At 43.0% G+C, this 26608-nt stretch overlaps 1 protein-coding gene across 1 annotated transcript in view; it reads right to left on the reverse strand.

The window, feature by feature from the left end:
- Nucleotides 1-26217, reverse strand: part of LOC142659465 (rho GTPase-activating protein 6-like) — a 370769-nt gene extending 344552 nt beyond the window's left edge. Inside the window, exons 1-3 of the mRNA XM_075835626.1 lie at nucleotides 26130-26217; nucleotides 25852-25982; nucleotides 25524-25571 (exon numbers count right to left, since the gene is read on the reverse strand). Coding sequence (XP_075691741.1) covers nucleotides 25524-25571; nucleotides 25852-25982; nucleotides 26130-26152 — 202 coding nt within the window. The 5' untranslated portion in view covers nucleotides 26153-26217. The remainder of the gene's footprint in view (nucleotides 1-25523; nucleotides 25572-25851; nucleotides 25983-26129) is intronic.
- Between the last annotated feature and the right edge of the window lie 391 nt (nucleotides 26218-26608).

Below are 26608 nucleotides of genomic sequence, written 5' to 3' on the forward strand. Positions count from 1 at the left end.
GTAAAGGCTTTGCAGTTGGAAATAGAAATACCAAAAACCTCAGATACTCCAAAAGTCGGATTCCCACATGTCAGATACACTGCATAAAAGCCACGCAACGTAAAATCGACCTGGAACCCTCACCACATTCCGTGCGAAAAACCGCACTACATTACGGTGCGGTTTATCAGCAGGAATTTCCGCTGCAGTAAGCAGCGTAGAAATAAAAAAGGTCCATACATAGGCTATTGTCAGGGTGAAACGTCCGTCCTTTGATGTCCGTTCCAGCCTCCCTGGATGACACTACAGCCCATGCGACTGCTGCAGCCTGGGATTGGCTGGAGTGGTCAGACGGGATAAAACGTCATCCCAGGAGGCTGGACTGGGTAAGAGGCAGGGAGTCCTGGGTAAGTGTTTTGGTTTTTTTTCTGAGTTGCAATTTTTGCAAAAGTTGCAACACTTAGCTTTCTGATGCAAGTTTTGCCACCCCTTTGAATTCAATGGGAAAATCTGCAAGAGAAAAGCAACGACATGCTGCAACTTGACATGCTGCAAATTTAAATTCCGCACGACAGGTCAATTTATTAACGTTTTCGTTGCAGTTTTTTTCCGCAGTGTTTACGCTATGTGGGAACCCGGCCTAAGGAAAGAAACTCAGAAACAGGTTTAAGAATATTGGAGGAAAAAAGAAAAAAGTGTCTGAGTGCGCGCATGAGGAATGGTAAAGCAGAAGAATAATCCCCTGACTTAGCTGTAGCCAAGTCAGATTCCAGCAAAACTCATTGTTTACTCAAAGAATTATGGAAGAGATCCAGAATAGAAGTGACTAAAGCTGCCGAATGGTATGGCTGGAAATCAAGGAGTCCCACTTACAGTTTTTTTTTCTATACTAGTTAAAACTATTACACAGGTTTGCTAGCAAAAGGAATGCAGTGGTCTGTGTATGTATGTATATATATATATATATATATATATATATATATATATATATATATATATATATATGCTCCCCCATAGCTGCCCCCACACATTATAATGCCCCCATACAGTATAATGCCCCCATAGCTGCCCACACACAGTATAATGCCCTCATAGCTGCCCACAAACAGTATAATGCCCCATAGCTGTCCCCACAGTATAATGCCCCCCACAGTACAATGCAACCCTATAGATGCCATCATATCAGACCGACCACATCCCATACCCAGTGTAATGCCCCCCATATGTGCCTTATAGAAAATAATAAATACTTACCGATCCCCCGACAGGTGGTGGATCCTTCTCCTCCTCTGCCCTGCACTGTAAGTGACTCGGTACAGGCAGGCGCGATGTCATGACTACATCGCGCCTGCCTGCGCCGAGCCACTCGCAGCACAGTGAATGCTGGAGCAAGGGGACATCAGGCTCTCCCACCATCCGCACCTCTTCCTGAATGGCTGGAAAGCCCCTCACGTGTCCTCTCAACTGTGCCTCGGACACCACGTCCTTGCGAATTATATATAAGATTACATTGTATATAGAAAGAGTTTAAATAATGGAGATCTTATATGGAAAGGAAAGACCCAGTACATGGCCCTTAATAAATTATTTTATAGGCAGGATGATGGAGGCCTCTCAAGTTACAATGGATTATATAGCTGCCAAGTTTAAATATATTATGGAATGTTAGACTGAAAAAAGTACTGCTCGATTCAGTGAGAATGTATGGGTACAGTATGATTTACCAGGTTTGGCGGGAAATTAAAAGGATTTCAATTTTTTTTTAAATATTTGGCTATATCTCCACTATGACCATTTTTTTTTCGTTTGGTCGTATAAAATTTGATTGAGTACCTAAAAGGGGTCATTGACTTAATATTGCAAATACTTCATTAACCCCTTCCCGCAATTTCACGTACAGTTACGTCATGGGAGATGGCCTTTTCCCGCATCTCCACGTAACTGTACGTCATGGAGATGAAGCTGGCTCAGGAGCTGAGCCAGCAACATCACCGCCGGGTGACAGCTGTATGTTACAGATGGCACCCTGAGGTATCGGCCAGGACCGGTGCTAGCATCCGATCCGACCGATTAACCCCTCACATGCTGCGTTCAATAGAGATCGCAGCATGTGAGGAGTTTATAGCCATCGGCACCCCAGCAACGTGATCGCTGGGTTGCCGGTGGCTGCAAAGGCGATCGGAGGGCTAATACGTACCTCCCGATCAGCCTGTAACGGAATCCTCCTATGTCCCGTCGTCGGTGGGGCCCAGGAGGCTTCCGGTACCATCGGCAAGATGGCGCCGGCTCAGCTTCCGGTTCAGAAGCTGAGCCGGCGTCATCAGCAGTGGGTGTCCGCTGTACATTACAGCGGACACCCCGATCTATCGGCAGGAACCGGAGCTAGCTCCGATTCCTGCCGTTAACCCCTTCAATGCAGCGATTCAATGCAATCGCTGCATCAAAGTTGTTTGTATGCAATCGGCAGCCTTGCCATGCGATGGCAAGGCTGGCGACTGCTACTATGGCAACAGGTTGCCTAACAATGGCTTCCTATCTGCCATTACGTTAGCCGATTAGTCCCCGCCCGGAGGCGGAGCCTGATCGGCTTGCTGTCAGTGAACAACTGACAGTTCTAATACATTGCACTACATAGGTAGTGCAATGTATTAGAACATCAAAAAAACAGTTGGACCTTCAAGTCCCCTAGTGGGACTAAAGAAAAGTGTAAAAAAAAAAGTGTAAAAAAAATAAAAATAAAAGTTTCAAATAACACAAATCGCCCTTTTTCCCTTATCAAGTCATTTATTATTGAAAAAAATAATAAAGCCATACATATTTGGTATCACTGCGACCGTAACGACCTTAACTATAAAAATATTAATGTTATTTATTCCGCACAGTGAACGCCATAAAAAAAAAACTAAAAAATACTTACATAATTGCTATTTTTTGGTCACTTTGTCTTCCAAAAATTGAAATAAAAAGTGATCAAAAAGTCGCATGTACCCAAAAATGGTGTCTATAAAAACTATAACTCGTCTTGCTAAAAACAAGCCCTCATACAGCTCCGTCAACGAAAAATTTAAAACAGTTATGGCTCTCACAACTTGGCGACAGTAAAAATCCATTCTCTTTACAAAAGTTATTTTATTGTGCAAAGAGTTGTAAAACATAAAACGTGCTATAAATTAGGTATCACCGGAATCGGACTGACCCGCAGAATAAAGCTAACATGTAATTTATAACAAGTGGTGAACGCTGTATAAAAAGAACTAAAAAAATATGCCAGAATTGCTGTTTTTTGGTCACCTTGCCTCCCAAAAAATAAGGATAACAAGTGATCAAAAAGTCGCATGCACCCCAAAATGGTACCAATAAAAACTACAGCAGTCATACCACTAAGTCTATGAAAAAATAAAATTAGTCAAGGCACCAATAAGTCAGGAAAGAGAAATATGCAGTTGTGCCGGCCCGAGGGGAACGTTTCTTCTGTTTCAAGTGGCGAATTATCAAGGCCCCTAAAATTAGGGAACCAGGAAGGGGAGGGCCCAACCATATCTGCTGGAAGTGAGGGCGCCCGTATTATACCAGGACAACACTACCCAGCAAAATTCCCCAAACTTCAAAGGTGCCGAGTGCGGACCAAAAGGGGAATAAGTAAGGACCATTTATTAGTCCAACACCGGCCTGTGCAGAAAGGATTGTGTCACAGCGTAACACACATCTATGGATTATTTTATTGTTTTTCTTTACCCCACTATACCACCTGACTATGCCCCTTATATACTCCAGCCCGCCTTACATGTACCCCCACATTATAAACGGAAACACCAGTAAGACTCCAAACAAAACTACAACAAGTAAAATCCACGCTCCAAAAGCCAAATGGCGCCAACTCCCTTCTGAACCCTACAGTGTGCCCAAACAGCAGTTTACTTCCACATATATGGCATCGCCATACCCGGGATAACCCTTTTAACAATTTTTGGGGTGTGTGTCTCCAGTGGCACAAGCTGGGCGCCTCATATTGGCATATCTATTGAAAAACCATTTTCACTCTGCAACATCGCGTGCACACCAATTTCTACCAATCACCTGTGGGGTTAATATGCTCACTACACCAATAGGTGAATACCTTGAGGGGTGTAGTTTCCAAAATGGGGTCACTTCTGGGGAGGGAATCCACTGTTTTGGTCCCACAGGGACTTTGCAAATGCGACATAGCGACCAGAAACCAATCCAGCAAAATCTGTACTCCAAAAGCCAAATGGCGCTCCTTCCCTTCTGAGCCCTACTCTGTGCCTAAACATCCGTTTATGACCACATATGTGGTATTGCCGTACACAGGAGAAGTTGCTTTACAAGTGTTGGGGTGCTTTTTTTCATTTATTTGTTGAGAATATGAAAAATGTTGAGCTAAAGCTACATCTTATTGGGAAAAAAAAATTACTCACTATACCCCTAGATGTATTCTTCAAGGGGTGTAGTTTCCTAAATGGAGTAACTTTTTTGGTGTTTTCACTGTTTTGGTCCCTTAGGGGCTTTGCAAATGCGACGTGGTCTCCGCAAACCATTCCTGCTGAATTTGAGCTCCAAAAGCCAAATGGCGCTCTTTCCCTTCTAAGCTCCGCCGTGTGTCCAAACAGCTGTTTATGACCACATGCGGGGTATTGTTTTACTCGGGAGAAATTGCTTTACAAAAGTAGTGGTGTATTTTCTCCTTTTAGTCCTTGTGCAAATTAGAAAAAAATTAGCTAAACCTACAATTTTCTTTGAAAGAATGTAGATTTTCATTTTCACAGCCTACTTCCAATAATTTCTGCAAAAAACCTGCGGGGTCAAAATGCTCACTATACCCCTAGATAATTTCCTCAAGGGGTATAGTTTCCAAAATGGGGTCACTTTTGGGGGATTTCCACTGTTTTGGTGCCGCAAGAGCCTTTCAAACCCGACATGGAGCCTAAAATATTTTCTAATAAAAAGGAGGCCCCAAAATCCCCTAGGTGTTCCTTTTGTTTCTGAGGCCTGTACTTCAGTCAATAAGTGCACTAGGGCCACATGTGGGGTATTTCTAAAAACTGCAGAATCTGGGCAATAGATATTGAGTTGCGTTTCTTGGGTAAAACTTTCTGTGTTACAAAAAAAAAAATAGTTGAAAAATGAATTTCTGCAAAAAAAAAAAGAAATTTGAGGGGTGAAGTTTTTAAAAAGGGGTGACTTAGAGGGTTTCTAATATATAAGGCCCTAAAATCCACTTCACAACTGAACTGGCCCCTGTAAAAATAGCCTTTTGAAATTTTCTTGAAAATTTGAGAAATCGCTGCTAAAGTTCTAAGCCTTGTGATGTCATAGAAAAATAAAAGGATGTTCAAAAAACGATGCTAATCTAAAGTAGACATATGGGTGATGTTAATTAGCAACAATTTTGTGGGGTATAACTATCTGTCTTACAAGCAGATACATATAAATTTAGAAAAATGCTATTTTTTGCAATTTTTCGCTAAATTTTGGTGTTTTTCACAATTAAATACTAAATGTATCGAGCAAATTTTGCCAGTAACATAAAGTCCAATGTGTCACGAGAAAACAATCTCAGAATCGCTTGGATATTTAAAAGCATTCCGACGTTATTACCACATAAAGTGAAACATGTCAGATTTGAAAAAATTGGCTGTGTCCTGAAGGCCAAAACAGGCTGTGTCTTGAAGGGGTTAAAAGCAAACCAAAATAGTTTTTCAAGTTCAAAAATGAAATATACTTTTTTATCAAGATATGGGCAGTATCTAGTATCGAGAACTTGTTAGGATGGTAGGTATCTCAAGTAGCATCTCTAAACAGTTTATTACAAGATTAGAAAAAGACGGACAAATAAATTACCTAAATGTTTCAAGTGTAGCTAAACGTTGGGCAAACTTCTGATATGTCATAGTGACATGTCAGAAGTTTGGATTGGTGGGGGTCCGAGCACTGAGACCCCCACCAATCGCTAGAACGAGCCAGCTGAAGTGTTCGTGTGAGCGCTCAGCTGCTTCGTGTCTGTTTGGCTTTTTCCGGAAATAAATGTATTGGTGTACGGACTCAATAGAAAGTCTATGAGCCCGAACTGCGACACATCAGCTTTTCAGAAAAAGCCAAACAGAAACGAAGCAGCTGAGCGCTCACACGAGCACTTCAGCTGCTTCGTTCTAGTGATTGCCTAGTGGCATTTATTACTATATGGCCTGTTTATTGTTGTGAGTTGCATGGCATGTATGTATTTTTTAACCTGTTGGTTGTGGATTCTTTTTAATTATTGTACACCTATTTGTCATTTTCAATAAAGTATTTTTCTATTTTTCTTAAATGACATGTCAGAAGTTTGCCGAACGTTTAGCTACACTTTAAGTCCAAACGCCGACTGGTTCCATCTCCCTTTGAAATGTCCCAAGTTGTTTAGATTCGGTTCACGTATAAACGAATTTTTTTTACATAGAAGTTTTGTTAGACCCTAGGTTATGTCCTCTAGATGATCTAACTATCAATAAACACAACGGTGCTATTTTTAGTTCCCTACTTGTTGCCCGGGTACTAATTGCTCAGTTTTCTAACATTCTCTTCCTTAAAGTGTACCTGACCTTTCAGGTGACTTTTCAGAAGAAGCTACACAAAACACAAAAAAAGATGGTCAGCACATCCTAGAAAAATATGCAGGTGCACGTACGCTGTGACTGCAAATAATATATGTAAACAGAAAAAACATTACAACAGCAATCTGCAAAGACTAAGACTACCTATTCTACTGTAGCTAGACACATTTGCATTACTGCTTTGTTTACATACAAATGTGAGGTCCTTAGCGCACATTTTGATCAAATTGCGTGAGCCCATCTGCCATGACAAGGCAACCTCTTAAGTGGGTCCCCAAGCTAAACAGTGCTGTCCAAGGTTTTCTTCTTTTTTCAGAATTAGCCGTCATGTGTGTAACACAATTTCTGGCCATTATAGGACTTGATGGGGCGTTATTTAGCAGTTTTCTCCTCTGCAGGTGCTCCCTCTAATTCTCAGTCGTTTCTGAGCTAGTGGGTGGAGCCTAACGGCTATTATGTCTTCTATACACTGCACTCCGAGAAGAATCCTGCTCTGCTATCTCTATATATCACATATATAGACTCAGCAGCAACACAGAGGACATCATATAGCAGTAATCAGCAGTGTAACTGTGAATCCAGCACTTGGTAAGATATAATTACTTACTCTGCTGCAGACTATGTCTCTCTCTCTTTCACTCTGCTGTGGCAGCATCCACCGAGGGCACTGCTGTGGCAGCATCCACCGAGGGCACAGTGGCACTATCTAAAAAGGGGCTGCCCAATCTTGACATGTGTGCTAACTGAGCCGCCGGACTGCATTTAGCGACACAAACTGGAAAGCTGGATTGTTGAAATAAGCACGTGGAGAAATCTCTCAAATTTTAAACCTACCTGTATTATTATAGTAATATAGTGTTATAGTAGTTCAAATAACTAATTGATTAACAATAATTTTGTATTGTATCAAATTTGAAAGTAATGCGGCACGACCACTTCACATTTTTTCTATATGCGGCCCACTTACCCGGCCGAGTTGGAGACCCCTGCCATAGACTATGGGCAGCTGTAACCTGATATTTCAGAGAGCTGAGGGTGCATCAATGTAGTAAGTTCGACGTGAATGAACAGTGAGGAAGAGGAGGAAAGGAGCCTGATAAAGAAAATGCCTCTTTCTCCACTTAAGATATATTGCAAAGTTTCTTATATTCGCTCGTAATATTAATTTAGGCAAAGTTTAATATAAAGTTAGTGACCATTTAAGCAATGAAAAAAAAAAAACAACTTTAGGACATGTAAAACAAAGCTTTATTAGCCTAAAGGAAAATATGAAAGTCATTAAAATCTGAGTCGGCTGGTTAGAACGAAACATATTTAGTGTTTTGAATGTTTTCTTTTCGCTCACAGGGAGGATAATTGGCATTGAACTAAAAAAAAATAAATAAATTGGGTGGTGCTTGAACTGTGATGTGATTACAGCCTACTAGGAGGGTGTTTTGTAAAGAACGTGGCTGTAACTAGGACTATAGACTTGGGTCGAAAACACACCAAAGTCTACGGTTATGATTTTTATATTTTTTTGCAGTGAAAAAAATAAAAAATGTGTCTTATAACAACCTAAAAGGTAACATTTTTGTATGGTCCTATTTTCTAATTATGGTTCAATAATGTACATAAGGTACAGTTGATATGAGTACAATTTACAGGGCGATTGACACTTCTGGCGTGCCTTCTGCACATGTTGGGGTTTCTGCATGTTGGGTCCCTTATCCATAGTCCCCTGGCACCGCTTACCTTTTATATAATGGTGGTATTCAGGGCCGGCTCCAGGTTTATGTGGGCCCTTGGGAGACAGACTTATTAGGCCCCTTTGCTGGGAAACTCACGGCAGCAGTAAAATGGCAGAAAAACTAATTTTGTCCCCCATATAGAAGTCAGGCCATGTTTATGCCCCCCTAAATTTAGTGTCACACAGCAGCCGCCTCCCCCTGGTAGTGCCACGCGGCCCCCTTCCCAGGTAGTTGCTGAAAAGTAAAAAAGCTTATTTCTTTACTATTATTTTCAAACTAAGAATAAAAATTGTAAAATGTGAAAAAAGGATGTGTATAAAACAGATAAAAAAAAAAAAAAGAAACCTGCATGGTCTATGGAAAAAAACACCGCAAAAATCACGTAGTTAGCCCGACAAATAAAAAAAGTTATAGCCATTTAACCCCAAAATGACCAGCCTATTTTAGACCTAAATGACCAAGCCATTTTTTACGTTTTTCCATCGTCTCATTCAAAGAGCTATATACTTTTTATTTTTGCGTCGACATAGCTGTATAAGGTCTTCTTTTTTGCAGGACAAGTTGTAATTTTTAATAGCACCATTTTGGGGTACATATAATTTATTAATTAACTTTTACTAACTTTTTTTTGGGGTGGGGGGGGGGGAATAGAAAACATCAATGTCGCCACACCTTTTTGCGTCCTAAATTGACGCCGTTTACCGTGTGGTATAAAGAACACAATAACTTTATTCAGTGGGTTGTTGCGATTGCAACGATACCAAATTTGTAGAGTTTTTGTAGGTTTTACTACTTTTACACAGTGAAAACTTTTTTTTCAAAATTATTTGTTTGTCTCCCCATATTTGAAGAGCCGTTTTTATTTTTTCGCCAATGCAATTGTAGGAGGGCTTTTTTTTTGCGGGACGGCTTGTAGTTTTGCATGTTTTTTTATTTTATTTTTTACGATGTTCACCGTGCGGGATAAATGATGTAATAAGTTTATAGTGGGGGTCGTTACGGACGCGGCAATACCAAATTTGTGTAACTTTTTTACTTTATTTTGTTAATAATAATAAACAGTTTGTAAGGGGGAAAAGTGGGTTCTTCATTTTTTTTTTTCACTTTTTATCAAACTTTTTTTTTTACATTTTTACTAGTCCCACTAGGGGACTTCACTATGCGATTATACGATCACATTTATAATACACTGCAATACTTCTGTATTGCAGTGTATTATACCTGTCCGTGTAAAACGGACAGGCATCTACTAGGTCATGCCAGAGGCATGATCTAGCAGGCATTCATTACAGGTAGACCTGGGGGCCTTTATTAGGCCCCCGGCTGCCATCACAGACTCTGCGATCTTATCGCCGGGTGTCAGTGAGATGAGGGAGATTCCCAACTCTCTCCAAAACCACTCAGATGCGGTGCACGCTATTGAGAACCGCATCTGAAGGGTTAAACGGGTGAGATCGATACTAATATGGATCTCACACGTTCGAGCATGGCCGCCCCCAGCCCTTAGCTACCTCTGGCAGCTGAGAGCAGGGAGATTTGACAGCTCCCTGCTCTGTTTACTTATTCCGATGCAGCGACGTAAAAAGTCTATTGCATCGGAATAAGGCCAGTTAGTGACCGATGTAAAAACCCTATGGGCCGGTCACTAACGGGTTAACTAACACGTGCTAAAAAGGGCTAAACGGTATCTGGTCCTGAAGACTCAAAATAGCCTGGTCTTGAACTGGTTAATCTGTTGCCTCTATAAGGATTACACAGTTATTAGTGGCTTTAATCAATTACATTTAGTTTTATCTGGTAATTGTTTTTTTTAGATTTATGGTGTTGGTAGAGTGTCGGACACTTACAAGAGAGCACATGTTTTCAAGTGACGTAATTGTAAGGCGAAACAGCTAGGGCATTACCTAATCTATATTTATTTCATCTGATGTAAATATAATAAAAGGAGGAAAAAAAACCCTCTTGGGCTCTGTTCTCACCTGCGTCGGAGGCCTCTGTCGTCGATCTGGCAGGATTTACCGGAGACAATAGCGCAGCATGCTGCACTATGGTGTCCGGTAATATCATGGACACCCCGATGGAACCTGTTAAAGTCAACGAGTTCTGTCGGCAACCGGCGGTGTCCGTTGTGCAATGGAACCGTTGGTTCTGTTATTCCCTTGTTCAGCTCCTCTGACGAAGCAGAACGACGGAACAGCACAACACAGTTGTGAACGTAGACTTATAGGACACATTCATAAAAAAGTATTTTGGTCAATATTCTGCATCAGTATTCGTAAACCAAAGCTCGGAGAAGAACCTGCTCTGTGGCTTGAAAAAAACAAGTGGTTTGTATATCAAGTGGAGTTCCAAAAACTGGATTGACTTACTGTGTTGTGTGTGACAAAGTGGGGGGCCATTGTATGTGATATATGAATTGATAGCTTGCTTGCTTCAAAGTTTGCAAAAGTGACATAATTTAAAACCATTTTTTCTTTGCAGCTTCCTTCCTGCTGAGTAGCTGACTAGGGGGAGTGGTTAGCTGGTCCCGGGTGGTATAAATCAGGCCTCAGTACTCTGTGGTGCCTGCTCTGTTGGCCTGAAAAAACAAGTGGTTTGTATATCAAGTGGAGTTCCAAAAACCGGGAGTTAAAAAGAGGAGTTAAAGCCCCAGTAAGTACTCCTCTTTTTCTTTTTGCATTAACAACAGGTCGCTGTTTTTTTTTGTAACTGGGATAATGGCCAACAAGATTGGAGGTTTTCTTCAGTGCATAGTTTGCCATATGTATGCACGACTGGAGCCTGAGTTCCAGGGTGAATATCTCTGTGGCAGATGTGAGCATATTGTTCACCTGGAAGCTCGTATTAGAGATCTGGAGGAGCAGAATGCAACACTGAGGAGGATAGACAATTTTGAACGGAGCTTGCTGCTCACAGAACATGCAGTTAGTGGGTTACAACTGGAGGGTGAAGACATGGGTGAGCAGGATCAGGTAAGTAGCTGGGTTAATGTAGTTAGGGGCAGTAGAAAGGGGTCAAAGACAAGGAAGGCCGATCCGGTTTCTGACATTCCAGGCAAAATTGCCAAGTTGGGTGATGATGCGAGGGTGTCAGTCTCAGAAATGGCAGCCCTAGTGGATACTGATCTCCCTAACAGCCGGGAGAACAGCCCAGCTAGTAGTCGGCGGGATGGTAATGCAGGTAAGCCAAGACAATTGATAGTCGTAGGGGATTCTATAATCAGGAAGACGGATAGAATAATTTGTCGCCAAGACCACCTCAACCGAATGGTTTGCTGTCTCCCTGGTGCCAGGGTTAAGCATGTGGTGGAACTGGTGGACAAATTGCTGGGAGGGGCTGGTGATGATCCAGCTGTCGTGGTCCATGTCGGTACCAACGACAGAATAAATGGTAGGTGGAGGAGCCTTAAGAATAATTTTAAAGAACAAGGCTACAAGCTGAAGGGAAGGACCTCCAAAGTAGTATTCTCAGGAATACTGCCTGTGCCATGCGCATCACAGGAAAGACAGTGGGAGCTCAGGGAGTTAAATGCATGGCTGAAGTCTTGGTGTAGAGGAGAAGGATTTGGGTTCCTAGAGCACTGGGCTGACTTTTCATTGGGGTACAAACTGTATTCTGCAGATGATTTGCACCTAAATGGAAGGGGGTCCGCTGTGCTGGGGGAGAGAATTCTAGCTGGGGTGGTGGAGTATTTAAACTAGGGCTGAGGAGGGAGGTCAATGTAGGAAAAAAAAGGGGTAGCCAGGTTAGAGAGGGGTCAGACTATATTGGTGGGGGGAGAAACAGAATGTGGGGAGAGGACTAGACAACAAGATAAGGAGATCCTTTCGTTACAGAACAGCAGTGTAAATAAAAATGCCCAAATAATGTCAAATCACATTTCTGATAAAAGTGAAAAACTGACACTCAAGTTAAAGTGTATGTTCACAAATGCCAGAAGTCTAGCAAGCAAAATTGGGGAGCTGGAGGCCTTGATACTGGAATAAAATATAGATATAGTTGGTGTTGCTGAAACATGGCTGGACTCTTCACATGACTGGGCTGTAAATCTACAGGGTTTTACACTTTTTCGGAAAGACAGGACAAATAGGAAAGGTGGTGGTGTATGTCTGTATGTGAGAAATGATATGAAGGCGAGTGTGAAAGAGACAATAGTGGGTGAATACTGTGAGGAGGTTGAAACCTTGTGAGTGGAACTAGAAAGGGAGGTAAACACTGAAAAAATTACTTTTGGTGTAATCTATAGACCCCCCAATATAACTGAGGAGTTTGAAGATCAGCTATATAAACAGATGGAGCGGGCTGCACAGGCGGGTACTGTAGTGATAATGGGAGATTTTAATTTCCGGGATATTAATTGGTGTCATGGTTCAGCTTCAACTGCAAAGGGGAGACATTTCCTCAACCTGTTGCAGGAAAATTTTATGGGCCAGTTTGTGGAAGACCCGACTAGAGGTGAAGCTCTGTTGGATCTGGTCATTTCTAATAATGCAGATCTTGTTGGGAATGTCAATGTTCGTGAAAACCTCGGTAACAGTGATCATAATATAGTTACATTTTACCTATACTGTAAAAAACAAACGCAGGCTGGGAGGGCAAAAACATTTAATTTTAAGAAAGCCAAATTCCCCAAGATGAGGGCTGCAATTCAGGATATAGACTGGGAAGAACTAATGTCAAATAATGGAACAAATGATAAATGGGAGATTTTCAAATCTACTTTGAGTTATTATAGTGCAAAATTTATTCCTATAGGTAACAAGTATAAACGACTCAAATTAAACCCCACATGGCTTACACCTTCTGCCAAAAGGGCAATACATGACAAAAAAAGGGCATTTAAAAAATACAAATCTGAGGGTACATCTGCAGCCTTTGTAAAATATAAAGAGCTTAATAAAATCTGTAAAAAGGTAATAAAATCAGCAAAAATACAAAATGAAAGGCAGGTGGCCAAGGATAGTAAAACAAATCCCAAAAAATTCTTCAAGTATATAAATGCTAAAAAGCCAAGGTCTGAACATGTAGGACCCCTACCGTGTTTCCCCGATAGTAAGACACCCCCGATTGTAAGACGTATCGGGGGTTTCAGGGGGGTCGGCTAATATAAGCCGTACCCCGAAAGTAAGACATATGTCTTACTTTCGGGGAAATACGGGGGTATTGCCGCCTTCTGCCCACTTCCGCGCCGCCCCCCTCTCCATACGTCACCGCGCCATCCCCTGCACTTGTCAATGCCTGACATTATAATACCGTTTCTGTATATTGCTTGTAATGGTATATATACATCATTCAGACGCTATTACTTAAAGCCGTTGCAGGAATGTGCCGCTGCCTCTGGAAAATAAAGCTAACCTTGTCTGGATAAAGTGATAACCTCATTTTTGTGAAATGAAAGCTGTAGAGAGATACATTATCTGTTTCCTGTAACCGCGTATCTTCAAGATGGAGTCAGCGGTAAAACCCATTACACACTCCACATTAGCTTCATGCATCTCTTACCTGCAATTGATAATATTCTAGCTAGAAATGGCTAGCTAGAAATGGTTATTTTTTAAATGTATTTCTAAATGTATTTTAAAAATGCTAAATTTAGTGTTTCCTTTAAATGGAAAAGCTGAATTTATTACATTTGAAATCGGCTCCATGCAACTCATGCAAATGTCTATTCTCACTGACATATTTGCTTTTCTGCTACTACCTTGAGTAACTGGGATAATGGCCAACAAGATTGGAGGTTTTCTTCAGTGCATAGTTTGCCATATGTATGCACGACTGGAGCCTGAGTTCCAGGGTGAATATCTCTGTGGCAGATGTGAGCATATTGTTCACCTGGAAGCTCGTATTAGAGATCTGGAGGAGCAAAATGCAACACTGAGGAGGATAGACAATCTTGAGCGAAGCATGCTGCTCACGGAGCATGCAGTTAGTGGGTTAGTACTGGAGGGTGAAGACATGGGTGAGCAGGATCAGGTAAGTAGCTGGGTTAATATAGTTAGGGGCAGTAGAAAGGGGTCAAAGACAAGGAAGGCCGATCCGGTTTCTGGCATTCCAAGCAAAATTGCCAGGTTGGGTGATGATGCGAGGGTGTCAGTCTCAGAAAAGGCAGCCCTAGTGGATACTGATCTCCCTAACAGCTGGGAGAACAGCCCAGCTAGTAGTCGGCGGGATGGTAATGCAGGTAAGCCAAGACAATTGATAGTTGTAGGGGATTCTATAATCAGGAAGACGGATAGAATAATTTGTCGCCAAGACCGCCTCAACCGAATGGTTTGCTGTCTCCCTGGTGCCAGGGTTCCGGCATGTGGTGGAACGGGTGGACAAATTGCTGGGAGGGGCTGGTGATGATCCAGCTGTTGTGGTCCATGTCGGTACCAACGACAGAATAAATGGTAGGTGGAGGAGCCTTAAGAATAATTTTAAAGAACTAGGCTACAAGCTGAAGGGAAGGACCTCCAAGGTTGTATTCTCAGGAATACTGCCTGTGCCATGCGCGTCACAGGAAAGATAGCGGGAGCTCAGGGAGTTAAATGCATGGCTTAAGTCTTTGTGTAGAGGAGAAGGATTTGGGTTCCTAGAGCACTGGGCTGACTTTTCATTGGGGTACAAACTGTATTCTGCAGATGATTTGCACCTAAATGGAAGGGTGTCCGCTGTGCTGGGAGAGAGAATTCTAGCTGGGGTGGCGGAGTGTTTAAACTAGGGCTGAGGAGGGAGGCCAATGTAGGAAATAAAGGGGTAGTTAGGTTAGAGAGGGGTCAGACTATATTGGTGGGGGGAGAAACAGAATGTGGGGAGAGGACTAGACAACAAGATAAGGAGATCCTTTCGTTACAAAACAGCAGTGAAAATAAAAAGGCCCAAATGTCAAATAACCACATTTCTGATAGTGAAAGTGAAACATTTAAAGGCAAGTTAAAGTGTATGTTCACAAATGCCAGAAGTCTAGCAAGCAAAATGGGGGAGCTGGAGGCCTTAATACTGGAAGAAGATATAGATATAGTTGGTGTTGCTGAAACATGGCTGGACTGTAAATCTGCCGGGTTTTACACTGTTTCGGAAAGACAGGGCAAATAGGAAAGGTGGTGGTGTATGTCTGTATGTGAGAAGCGATATGAAGGTGAGTGTAAATGAGACATTAGAGGGTGAAGACTGTGAGGAGGTTGAAACCTTGTGGGTGGAATTACTTTTGGTGTAATCTATAGACCCCCCAATATAACTGAAGAGATAGAAGGTCAAATATATAAACAAATGGAGCGGGCTGCACAGGCGGGTACTGTTGTGATAATGGGAGTTTTTAATTATCGGGATATTAATTGGTGTCATGGTTCGGCTTCAACTGCAAAGGGGAGACATTTCCTCAACCTGTTGCAGGAAAATTTTATGTGCCAGTTTGTGGAAGACCCGACTAGAGGTGAAGCTCTGTTGGATCTGGTCATTTCTAATAATGCAGAGCTTGTTGGGAATGTCAATGTTCGTGAAAACCTTGGTAACAGTGATCATAATATAGTTATATTTTACCTATACTGTAAAAAACAAACGCAGGCTGGGAGGGCAAAAACATTTAATTTTAAGAAAGCCAATTTCCCCAGGATGAGGGCGGCAATTCAGGATATAGACTAGGAAGAACTAATGTCAAATAATGGGACAAATGATAAATGGGAGATTTTCAAATCTACTTTGGGTAATTATAGTGCAAAATGTATTCCTACAGGTAACAAGTATAAACGACTAAAATTAAACCCCACATGGCTTACACCTTCTGTGAAAGGGGCAATACATGACAAAAAAGGGCATTTAAAAAATACAAATCGGAGGGTACATCTGCAGCCTTTGTAAAATATAAAGAGCTTAATAAAATCTGTAAAAATGTAATAAAATCAGCAAAAATACAAAATGAAAGGCAGGTGGCCAAGGATAGTAAAACAAATCCTAAAAAATTCTTCAAGCATATAAATGCAAAAAAGCCCAGGTCTGAACATGTAGGACCCTTAGATAGTGGTAATGGGGAGTTGGTCACAGGGGATCAAGAGAAGGCAGAGTTACTAAATGGGTTCTTCCGCTCTGTATATATAACAGAAGAAGGAGCAGCTGATGTAGCCGCTGCCGGTGCTGTTAATATATCAGTTGATATACTGAATTGGATGAATGTAGATATGGTCCAAGCTAAATTAAATAAAATAAATGTACACAAGGCCCCGGGACCAGATGGGTTACACCCTAGAGTTCTTAAAGAGCTTAGTTCAGTTATTTCTGTCCCCCTCTTCATAATATTTAGAGAGTCTCTCATGAGTGGTATAGTGCCAAGGGACTGGCGCAGGGCAAATGTGGTGCCTATTTTCAAAAAGGGCTCTAGGTCTTCGCCGGGTAATTATAGACCAGTAAGCTTAACATCAATTGTGGGGAAAATGTTTGAGGGGCTATATACAGAATTATGTGACAATAAATAGTATTATAAGTGACAGCCAGCATGGTTTTACAAAGGACAGAAGCTGTCAAACCAACCTGATTTGTTTTTATGAAGAGGTAAGCAGAAGCCTAGACAGAGGGGCCGCTGTGGATATAGTGTTTTTGGACTTTGCAAAGGCATTTGACACTGCCCCTCATAGACATCTAATGGGTAAATTAAGGACTATAGGTTTAGAAAGTATAGTTTGTAATTGGATTGAGAATTGGCTCAAGGACCGTATCCAGAGAGTTGTGGTCAATGATTCCTACTCTGAATGGTCCCCAGTTATAAGTGGTGTACCCCAGGGTTCAGTGCTGGGACCACTATTATTCAACTTATTTATTAATGATATAGAGGATGGGATTAATAGCACTATTTCTATTTTTGCAGATGACACCAAGCTATGCAATATAGTTCAGACTATGGAAGATGTTTGTGAATTTCAGGCAGATTTAAACAAACTAAGTGTTTGGGCGTCCACTTGGCAAATGAAGTTTAATGTAGATAAATGTAAAGTTATGCATCTGGGTACGAAAAACCTGCAAGCATCATATGTCCTAGGGGGAGCTACACTGGGGGAGTCAATTGTTGAGAAGGATCTGGGTGTACTTGTAAATCATAAAATAAATTTCAGCATGCAGTGTCAATCAGCTGCTTCAAAGGCCAGCAAAATATTGTCGTGTATCAAAAGAGGCATGGACTCGCGGGACAGGGATGTAATATTACCACTTTACAAAGCATTAGTGAGGCCTCATCTAGAATATGCAGTCCAGTTCTGGGCTCCAGTTCATAGAAAGGATGCCCTGGAGTTGGAAAAAATACAAAGAAGAGCAACGAAGCTAATAAGGGGCATGGAGAATTTAAGTTATGAGGAAAGATTGAAAGAATTAAACCTAATTAGCCTTGAAAAAAGACGACTGGGGGGACATGATTAACTTATATAAATATATTAATGGCACATACAAAAAATATGGTGAAATCCTGTTCCTTGTAAAACCCCCTCAAAAAACAAGGGGGCACTCCCTCCGTCTGGAGAAAAAAAGGTTCAACCTGCAGAGGCGACAAGCCTTCTTTACTGTGAGAACTGTGAATCTATGGAATAGCCTACCGCAGGAGCTGGTCGCAGCAGGGACAGTAGATGGCTTTAAAAAAGGCTTAGATAATTTCCTAGAACAAAAAAATATTAGCTCCTATGTGTAGAAATTTTTTACTTCCCCTTTCCCATCCCACTTCCCCTTTCCTTGCTTGAACTTGATGGACATGTGTCTTTTTTCAACCGTACAAACTATGTAACTATGAGGATTAAGCCCTTCCTTTTTACAGGCCGACAAGTCATTTTTGGAGGGGACTTTAACAATGTCGTTAGGCCCCAAGACAGAGGAGGTTCCAGAAAGGTACTGGCCTATGATAGTGTCGAGTTGAATAGAATAGTTAGTGATGCTCACCTGGAGGACATCCACATTCGGTATACCCCAGGTCACTCGCGGTTCACCTATCACAGTGGTAGTCGTAGGTCCAGAATAGACAGGTTTTTTTTAAAGGAGGACGCCATCTCTTCGGCAGTGTCCGTCGTTGAGGTGGAGTTCTCCGGTCACTGTATGATTATGTTTTCTTTGAATGTTGCAGAGTCCCTCCAGATGGGAAGAGGTATATGGAGGCTGAATTCTACTCTCCTGGAAGAAGCAGAGATAAGACAGGCCTTCGAGGATTTTCTTCAGAGCCAGGTACCTTTATTGGATCTAGGTGGTACTAAGTCTGAGTCTGAGTTTTTCCGCCAGATCTCGTGCCTCAGGTCCATGAGCAGGTATCGCCTGTATCAAGACATGAGGAGGAAACTCGAACATCTAGTCTCAACCGGAGGTAGCCGTGAGGAAATCTCCAGGGTGAAAGCTCTGCTCAAAAGATGCCAATATGATAGGCACACGTCTTTGGTTCTTGTACGGGATTTCGGGAGGTACCGCTCGCCCGACCCTTACAGGAACTGCAAGATGTCAGTGAGTCGTAAGGTGGTGACAGGACTGGTAGATAGTACAGGCTCCCTGATGAGATCCAAATCAGGGATCCTGGAGGTCATCAGATCCTTTTATTCGCAGCTTTTGGGTGAGCAGGATCTAAACCGAGACGAAATGTCGGCTTTCCTGGCTGAAACCATCCCTGAGCCAGGAGCAGACCCCTCGCTTGGTGTTTTGACAGAGTCGATCAAGGAATAGGAAGTGATGCTGGCGATTGATGGGTTGGCCATCAAAAAGTCGCCAGGCCCAGAGATGGCTTAACATCTGAGTTTTATAAGGCTTTTAAGGGAACCTTAGTTCCCCTCTTCCCTGCGGTTTTTAATGAGTGCCTCTCCTCGGGCATTCTGCCAAAGTCAATGGGCAAGTCGGCCTTGATCATTCTGTCAAAGGGTAAGGATTCGACCCGTATTGAGAACTGGCGTCCCATAGCGCTCCTCAATACGGACAGAAAGGTTCTCGCAAAAGTACTGTTTAATCGGCTGGTGAAGTTTGCACCCCGGCTCCTTTCGTCGGCCCAGCATTGCTCTGTTCCAGGCCGCAGCACCTTTAGTGCTGTCCTCAGTGTCAGAGAGGCAGTGGAGCAGGGACATTCTGGCCGATGGGAAGGGTACATGCTGTCCTTGGATCAGGCCAAAGCTTTTGACTGGGTGAATCACAAGTACCTTTGGTCAGTCCTTCTGAGGTATGGCCTACCGGGTGAGTTGGTTATTTGGCTCCAGACCCTATACGCTGGGGCTGAGTCTTTTGCACTGGTGAACGGTTGGACTGGAACCCCCTTTGAGGTTGGGTCTGGTGTCCACCAGGGTTGTCCCTTAAGCCCCTTGCTGTATGTGTTCACGATCGACCCCTTTCTTAGGCGGCTCGATCGTGGGCCATTGGCGGGGGTGGGGATGGACTTGGAGGGGCCGGAAGCCACTCAGAGGGTGGTTGCGTACGCGGCTGACGTCACTATCTTTGTCTCCTCGAGAGGGGAGGCAGAATGGGTGATGTCAGAAGTTGAGCGCTACTCACGGGCATCTGGGTCCAGGATCAACCGGGACTAGTGTGAAAGTCTCTGGCTATGGGGGGGGGATCCCAGTTTTGATCTCCCAGACACCCTCCCAGAGCCCAAAGGGTCTGCTAAAATCTTAGGCATTGAATTTGGCCCGGGTGATTACCCCAAGAAAAACTGGGAAGGTAGGCTATCAATAGCTGCCCAGAAGGTTGTCCAATGGAAGGGATGGTCTTTGTCCCTTAGGGAAAAGGTTCACCTGGCCAAGGCTTACCTGATGCCCATGTTGCTCTACCTTGGCAGCGTGTGCATGTTGTACCTCTCTGGACTCGGGTCTATAGCCTGTTCTTCCAACTGTTATGGGGAAACAGGCTTAACCTAATCAAGAGGGAGGTTACTTACCTACCGAGGAAACTAGGTGGGTTAGGTATGGTTAACCCAGTGGTGTTTCTAGTAAACACCTTCATTAAAATTAAATTGGCGAACCGCTTTGAAAGAGAAAGGGCTCCTCTGTGGATATCCTCCTGCAGGGGATGGTTTCGGCCTTTCTTCCAGGAACGGGAGACTTGAGGCCAAGCGAAAGACCTGCGTGCACCCCATGGGCACCTCCCGGCTTATGCCGCCCTGGTTCTGAAGGTTGTTCGTCGGTGGGGTCTGGAGGCGAGGGAGATCAAGACCATGTCGAGAAAATTTCTTGACAGAAAGGTCTTGTTGACCTGCGTCCAGAAGCCCCTGGCGCTCAGGGACTGCCCAAGTAGCGACCTCGGGTGGGATTAAATCTTTTAAACTCTGTGAGGATTCCCCAGAAGTTTTGGGATCTGGCTTGCCGCTGCTTCCATGGGAGGCTGTATGTAAGGGGCAATCTGAAGTTCAGAAACTCAGATGAAAGAGGTTGTCCTCGGGAGGAGTGCGATGACACGCTGGAAAGCATGGACCATTTCTTGCTTCAGTGTCCCTTCAATGCAGAGGTTTACAAACGGGTGGGTGCCTCCATCGGTTGGCCCGGTCTGACCAACCTCTCCTACGCTGGTTGGGCCTATGGGGCATTCAGAGACCTGGGTGGAAGGGATCATTGCACTTCTTTTTTAGTTAGTCTAGTGATCAGGTATTAGTATCGACTCTATTTAAAATCCTCCTGGAGGACGAGGTGTGTAGGTGTCACGGAGCGGGTTAGTGGACCCACTAGGCCGTACCGTCGCAGCGGGGAGGCAGCTGGCCAAACAGGACACCCCAGAAATACAATGTCCCGCACAAGGGTACCTGAATAGTCCAGATGGTGGCCGCAGCTCTGGCACAGATGAGATGGGTGCAGCAGATGGCACCAAACGTGGCGGATGACACAGGAGCCGCAAGTTGCGCCGGAAGTGGCGGATTCCTCCGGACGTGGCAGAAGACACAGGACGTGGCAGAAGACACAGGACGTGGCACGACTTGATACTAGGGCAAAGCACGGGAAACAAGGTACGGGTAACAACAGGAACGGGAAACACTAAGGGACCATTTGCGACAGACTGGGAAAACTAACAACGCTCAGGCATCGAACTAGGGGGCTGGACCCCTCTTATAGCCCAGGGTACTCACGGGTCAAAGGTCGTTCAAGATGACCGGTGCGCGCGCTGCCCCTTTAAGAGCGGGGACGAGTGTGCGCGTGCACCCTGCGGGCTCCGGCGAAGGTGAGTGGATGCAAGCGCTGGCGTCTCCTGAGGAGGCTGGGGCCAGTGCTTGCCGACTCGTGGCTGCGGATGTCAGCGGGAGGCTGGAGCTGACAGCCCGCAGCCACGGACATAACAGTAGGAATATCATGGGTGACCTGGTGAAAGTCCGGTCTCTGGAGGTTGAGAAACTGGGTGCATCCAAGGCCTCTCGACTTTGGAGGGGCTTTAATTTTAGGGTGCCCTAGGTGGAACCAACCTTCAGGGGGAGGGGAGGGGGTGCCCCTGGGTATTAGACTGGAGGTAGGGGGTCTACACCTGGCCATGACACCGGGAAATAGCGATAGGGACAGAATGAGAGACAGCAGGAGGGACAGATTAGTTTATAAAGTAATAAGGGATAGAGATAGGGCAAGCAGGATAGGTTTAGCGATAGGGACCGGGGTGGTGGTTGGGGGTGGCTTTGGCCTCTGGGCTGGTGCTCTAGGGAAGGGGGGGCTTTCCTCTCTCTCTCTCTCCTCTGGTGATGGGCTGAGTAAGCACAAGTAGGTTTTTTGGAGACAGAAAAAGGGCTTACAAGCAGCCAAACTTAGGTTTTCTGGTTTATGTATATAGTATGGTATTTGGTTATAGTTATGTGTCAGTATGGTTATATGGTGTATGCATGGGTTTGTGTGAATGTTTAGGTAAGATGGGCAGTAGATAGGTGGGGTGGGGGGCCTGGGGGTGTGCCCAGCCCGATTCTGGACTACGTGGATGTGAGGAGGACATGAGAAGTGGGATCGGGCTGGGTGGGTGATGTGTTGGGTGGTGGGGACCAGCATCTGAACTATGCAGACATCGAAGGACATGAGGCGTGATGCTGGTAGGGGGAGGTGATGGTTAAGTTAGTATGCACAAGGTTAGGTATGAATGTAGTTAAGTTAATAATATAAAAAAAAATATATATATATATATATATATATATATATATATATAAAAAATTAAAAACAATGTAAGAAATTTTTTTAAAAAAAAAAAAATGAAAAAAAAAAAAATCTTGTTTTTTTGTGTTTTGTTCTTTTCTTTTCATTTACATGGTGCACTGAAGTAAGTGCACCATGGGATGGTAACTTATTTTTAGAGTTTATTATTATTATTTTGTTTCTATTATTGTGATTATTATTTATTTTGTTTTATATATGTGTGTTTTTTTTTTTTTTTTTTTTTTAGGGGGCCATTGGTTGGCACATGATTTTTAAGAGTATGTTGTATATAGTGTTATAGTTAGGTTTTCTTGGGGTTGGGGGTATAGGTGTGTGTATGAATGAGTATGGGATTATAGTTATGTATGCATGGGGATGTACGTAAGAAGGGCCAGGCTGGGTAACTTGTGATGCACAGAAATGTACATATGTTTTGTTTTGTTGTATATGTACCATTTATTTTGTAATGTTTTATATTTTTCTATTAAAAGAGTACCAGAGAAATGCACTCAATATTTATTACCCAGATTCTGCATTTTTTAGAAATATCCCACATGTGGCCATGGACTGAAACACCGGCCTCAGAAGCAAAGGAGCACCTAGTGGATTTTGGGGCCTCCTTTTTTTTAGAATATATTTTAGGCACCATGTCAAGTTTGAAGAGGTCATGTGATGCCAAAACAGTGGAAATCCCCCACAAGTGACGCCCATTTTGTAAACTACACTCAAGGAATTTATCTAGGGGTATAGTTAGCATTTTGACACCACAGGTATTTAGCTATATTTATTGGAGTTAGTCTATGAAAATGCAATTTTTAATATTTACAAGGAATAAAGAAGAAAATTCTCTGCAACATTTGTAAAGCATCTTCTTGCTGTTTGGACCCACACTTTGCTCAGAAGGGAACGAGCGCCATTTGGACTTTGGAGCGCAGATTTTGCTGGATTGGTTTTCAGTGTCATGTCGCGTTTGAAATGCACTGGAATGACAAAAACCAGTGGAAACCCCCCCAAAAGTGACCCCGTTTTGGAAACGACACGCCTCAAGAAATTTTTCTAGGTGTATGGTTAGAATTTTGACCCCGCAGGTTTTTTGCAGAATTTAGTGGAATTAGGCTCTGAAAAGGAATATCAACATTTTTGTCCATTCAAATATTTTTATTTTCACAAGGGATAAAAGGAGAAAAAGCACCCAATCATTTGTAAAGCAATTTCTCCCGAGTACGGCAATACCCCACATGTGTTTAGAAATGTTTTTTTATTAGAAATTAATTAACGCTTTCAGGACTGATCCTGTGTTTGGTTTTTCACTCCCCGCATTGCAGACGCCATAACTTTTTTATTTTTCCGTCAGTAGAGCGGTGTGAGAGCTTATTTTTTGCAGGTGGTGTTGTAGTTTCTATTGACACCATTTAAAGTACCATATAATTTACTGGTAAACTGAAAAAAATATATTTGTGGGGTGAAAGTGGAAAAAACAGCGATTCCTACATTTTTTTGGGTTTCGTTTTTACAGCTTTCACCGTGCAGTAAAAAAAAGACAACTTAACCTTATTTTGCATCTCAATACAATTACGGCTATACCAAATATATATAGTTTTTTTTTAAAATATATTTTACTACTTTTACAAAGACAAAACTATTTGTTAAAAAAAAAATGTGTAACATTCTGAGGGACATAACTTTATTTTTTGGTTGATTGAGCGGTATGAGGGCTTATTTTTGGCGGGACAAGCTGTCGTTTTTATTGGTACATACAACTTTTTGATCACTTTTATTACATTTTATTTAGAATTAAGGCGTTTTAAAATTCTTTACTTCTCACGGCGTTCACCGTGCGCTATAAATTAAATTTTGCGGGTTGGTACGATTACGGCGATACCATATGTATATAGTTTTTTTTTATGTTTTGCACCATTTTGTGTCACCATATTCTGAGTCATATGTAGTGTCATGTATTCCAACCGTCAGTGTGACGGAGAGTAAGCCTATGAGGACCAGCCAGAGGCTTCCATACATGGCAGCCACAGAGGCCGTTATAACAACGACATCGGCAAACCCCACGCTTGATGGGGGCTGCCGATGTGCTACAAACCCCCTAAATGCGTCGATCACCGCATTTAAGGGGTTAATTGCCAAAACAAGCAGCGATGAGCCGCTGATCGGCAACAGTGGAGTGTCAGCTGTTCGCCAACAGTGTGCACTGGGAACCGCGCATTAAGGCCTGATTCACATGAGCGCTGCGCACCTGACATGAAAAACTGCAGTTTTTCACGTCAGAGGTGCATCCGTCCGGGGTGTCAGGCATGCAGGACCCGCTCTCACTGAAGCCGTCAGGTCCGCGGGACTGACAGATTCAGTGAAAAGCGCAAGATATAGCTGTACATACCGGATAGAGAATACAGAGCAGCTGTATCTAAAACAAGTAGACAATTTTTAATAAAAAAGTATTTACAAAGTTACATAAAACGCACCGATACACCTTTTTGTCTTTCTAGCCTTTAAAGTCCCCCCAGTACTTTTTCTGGAAATTGTAATGAATTTCACACTGGAATCTACTTTCTAGTGCTCGGTGTTTGAACTTTTAGTGATGTTAGTAAACGGTTTCCAATGATGACCAGCCAAACTGTAATGAAATGTATTATTTCATAAGTTACTCCGATTAACTTATATATAGGTCTACATACCCTCCAACAGCCAGGTAGAAGTACTGCAATAGCGAGGATTAAAGAAAGAGAGAACTTCTCCCTTCAGTGCTTTTCAAAATGGTTGCACTAAAACAATGAACTCCAGGGAAAAAAAAACCACTAACTACACACATACACACCAGGGAATGGTAACCATGAAAGGTTTAGTAAAATAATGAAAAAGCTGATAGGGCGGTCGGTACCTGTCAAGTACAGTGGATTAACAATACATAGAAAATGAATGGGTATACCCTGTCAGTGAAAAGAGGTGCGACAATGTAGAACCTAAAAACACTGAGGGAACAGTCTAAATGTACAAAGTGTGTGTGTGTGTGTGTGTGTGTGTTATATACTGTATGATCAGGCAGTTTCTATCAACTCCACATAAAACAAGTGTACATACACACTATATATATATATATATATATATATAGACACACAATAAAATACCTTTTCGCTCTTGTTTGCGTTTCGCAATTTTCTTTGCGTTTTCATAACCTGCAGCATAAAGGGGTGTAGGTTAGTCAGGCAGATCTTCACCAATCAGAATGTAGCACACAGATAACGTGGACCATATTGCGGTCACTGGTTGCATGCAGCACAGTCCAGCAGGAATCCCAAAAATAAACAGATCATTTCCTTTCAGCCTGGGAAAGTGCCCCTTCCCCCCACTAGTGTCACACAACCGCATCTTGTCATCCATGCTGCACAGACACATGCATACAATGCGCTCCACTCCCCTTCATGGTACTCATGTGTAGTAGAGTTCGTATCTCACCCGGCTTGATGTCAGAGCAGAGTCCTCGTTCCTCCAGAGTGTAAAGCGCAATCTCCTGCAGCCGGAACCTCTCCAGCTCAGACAAGCTCTGCAGGTGAACGGGAGGGAGATGCACAGAAGCCTCCAACATGCTGATAATAAAACCCGGGAAACCGGTCAGTAATGTAAGCGTACTATGAAAGCACAGTCATCCTCACAAATGTGACATTATAGCGCCCAGGGCAGAAACAAACGCCATACATGAAATAAACTGACGTTCATAATTGGCACAAACTTACCTTCTCTCGTCACTCGCTGCCATTGAGCTTCGTCCCTTAGTAACTGTGCAGCCTGCAGGTCCTCCTCACGAACTGGACAAGAGGAGAGCCTGAGTGTGAAGGGGAGGAGGCGGGAGGGATGGGAGGAGTGTTGCCGAGGACTTGCCATTAGAAATAAGTTTACCATGTATATTAAGTGGAGTTCCAAAAACCGGATTGATTTACTGTGTTGTGTGTGACAAAGTGGGGGGCCATTGTATGTGATATATGTATTGATTGCTTGCTTGCTACAAAGTTTGCAAAAGTGACATAATTTGTAACTATTTTTCCCTTGCAGTTTCCTGAGTAGCTGAGTAAGGGGGAGGGGTTAGCTGCAACCAGGTGCAACCAGGTGCTATAAATCAGGCCTCACTACTCTGTAGAGCCTGCTCTGTGACTTGAATTGCAAGTGGTTTGTATATTAAGTGGAGTTCCAAAAACCGGAGTTCAAAAGAGGAGTT

This window comes from Rhinoderma darwinii, chromosome 8 (genome assembly GCF_050947455.1).
Source record: "Rhinoderma darwinii isolate aRhiDar2 chromosome 8, aRhiDar2.hap1, whole genome shotgun sequence".
Taxonomy (NCBI): Eukaryota; Metazoa; Chordata; class Amphibia; order Anura; family Rhinodermatidae; genus Rhinoderma; species Rhinoderma darwinii.